Source organism: Zingiber officinale, chromosome 9A (assembly GCF_018446385.1).
Source record: "Zingiber officinale cultivar Zhangliang chromosome 9A, Zo_v1.1, whole genome shotgun sequence".
Lineage (NCBI taxonomy): Eukaryota > Viridiplantae > Streptophyta > Magnoliopsida > Zingiberales > Zingiberaceae > Zingiber > Zingiber officinale.
Window position 1 is genome coordinate 29563643 of NC_056002.1, and position 2500 is coordinate 29566142.

The 2500-nt window shown below is 46.4% G+C and overlaps 1 protein-coding gene across 1 annotated transcript; it reads left to right on the forward strand.

Annotated features, from left to right (window-relative positions):
* The first annotated feature begins 557 nt into the window (after window positions 1–557).
* Window positions 558–1025, forward strand: LOC122019112. Its single transcript, XM_042576619.1, has one exon. It carries the CDS (start codon window positions 558–560, stop codon window positions 1023–1025), a length of 468 nt encoding a protein of 155 aa, XP_042432553.1.
* The last annotated feature ends 1475 nt before the right edge of the window (window positions 1026–2500 follow it).

Sequence of the window (2500 nt, forward strand, 5' to 3'; positions counted from 1 at the left end):
TAGCTGGGTATTATCGGAGATTTGTTGAGGGTTTCTCTAGCATAGCTCTGCCTTTGACTTGGCTGACCAGAAAGGGAGTGAAGTTTTGTTGGACAGAGTCTTGCGAGAAGAGTTTTCAGGAACTCAAGTGAAGACTCATTTCTGCACCTATATTAGTGCTTCCTTCTGGAGATGATGGCTTCGTACTTTATACAAATGCATCATTACAGGGGTTAGGCACAGTGCTCATGCAACATGGACGAGTTGTTTCCTATGCCTCTCGTCAACTGAAGGAGCATGAGAAGAATTACCGACTGCATGACCTAGAGTTAGCAGCTATTATATTTGCACTGAAAATCTGGAGACATCATCTATATAGGATTACCTTCGAGATATTCACGGATCATAAGAGTCTTAAGTATCTATTTACTCAGAAAGAATTGAACTTAAGACAAAGGAGATGGATGGAATTCTTGAAGGACTATGATTGTATAATCAACTACCACCCAGGGAAAGCCAATGTGGTAGCTAATGCTTTGAGTAGAAAATCCCGAGGAGTTCTTGCTTGTCACCGTGTGATGGTTACAAAACTAGTACAGAAATTTTCTGACTTGGGATTACTAGAGCAGGGTCAGACTAAGCGGGGTATTCTGTTAACTATGGTTGCCCATTCACCCATTGTAGAGCAGATTAAAGAAGCTCAGGCTACTGATAAGCATCTGCAGTTTTTATGTAGTAGAATTATCCCAGGACAGCAGATAGGATTCTCTTGCGATGGAAATGGAATTCTGTATTTCCAGGGGAGATTGTGTGTTCCTAAATCGCCGTCCGTGAAGGAAGACCTACTTCAGGAGGCACACTGGTATAGATTTACGATTCATCCTGGTGGTACACGCATGTATAGGGATCTGAGACGTTCATATTGGTGGACTGGCATGAAGAAAGACATTGTGGATTTCGTTGCACGACGCCTTGTATATCAGCAAGTGAAGGCTGAACATCAGAGACCCGCTGGTTTGCTTCAGAAGATTCAGATACCGAAATGAAAATGGGATAGGGATGTAAATGAACCAAACAGTTCGCGAGCTATTCAGAGCTCGATTCGGTAAAAAGCTCGTTCGACTTTGTTCGTTTATCTTATCGAGCTGAGCTCGAGCTCGATTTCGAGCTCGACAGTTTTATCGAGCCAAGTTCGAGCTTAAGGATATTCGACTCGTGAGCTCGCGAACATGTTCGTTTATAGGCTCGCGAGCTAAAAAAATGAGCTTTAAAACAAGCCTTAAAACGAGCCTTAAATCTGTTGATACAGTCTGACCTGGCTGTTGTTTTGATGTTGACACTGATTTAAGTTTGTATCAGATATTAATCAAACTCAGACTGACTACTGATCGAGGTTGATCCGTTGGGAGGGAAAGTCCTGGTGAGTGAAGCCAGGCAAGGGAAATCCAGATGGGTCAAGGTTGACCAGACATCTGGTGAAAAGTCCAAGCAGGGAGCTTGGCATGGGAAAAGTCCAAGTATGGAGACTTGGCACGGAGTGGTCAGAGAGGGCTCGGTAGCTCGTTCTACGGACCGAAGTCGGAGAGGGCTCGATGGCTCGTTCTCCGGACTAGGCCAGAGAGGTCGGTAGCTCGTTCTCAAGACCAATCCTAATATCACATAGGCGTTGGATCGGTCAGCAGCATCGATCCAGGTTTGATTTGATCGGTGCGACGGCCGATCCGGTGAAACTATGTTTGCCGATCGGTGCGGCGATCGATCAGAAACACTCGATGCACATGCAGGTGTAATCGATCGGCAGACCGATCGAGAAACACTCCGTAGCTCATCGAGTGTAATCTGATCGGTCCAGACCAATCGGGAGATGATGTCGCGAGAAGGAAAAGGCGGTGGATCGGTCCGTGGACCGATCAGGCTCCATCTGATCGGTGCCAGACCGATCAAGTCATATCCTGATCGGTCTTGAGACCGATCAGGTGACGATCTCAGGAGTGCGAGGAACCGCACTCATTAAGCCCTGATCGGTCTGCAGACCGATCAGGCCATACCCTGATCGGTCTTCACGACCGATCAGACATCAATCCAAAGGTGTGGATCGGTCCGCTGACCGATCCACCACACTGTCTGCACACACTGTCAGTTTCTGCTGATTTCTGATTCGTTTCTGATGCGTCTGATCTAACATCTGCTTGTGAGCTTTTTGAGTAACAGGTTGCAGGTACCATGGTGATGCTTGAATTCAAATCAATGACTATCAAAGGAATAAAACAAAATGGTTTTTCCACTGGTTATCGCTGTAAATTGTGCAAAAGAAGCGTCAACGTTCACTGGCTTGTTCAGTTGGCTCACTGGCTGCAATCAGCTTGACTCTTCCTTATTGGTTCGAGCTCAGAGACACCAGTGAAGACCAAGGATGGTATTGGTGTGAGCTCAGATAATCAGATGAGGAAGAAGCGTGATTGGCGACGCCTGGTTCGGCGACAGTGATACGCTACTGGTTGACGTGATTCGATGTAGTGGT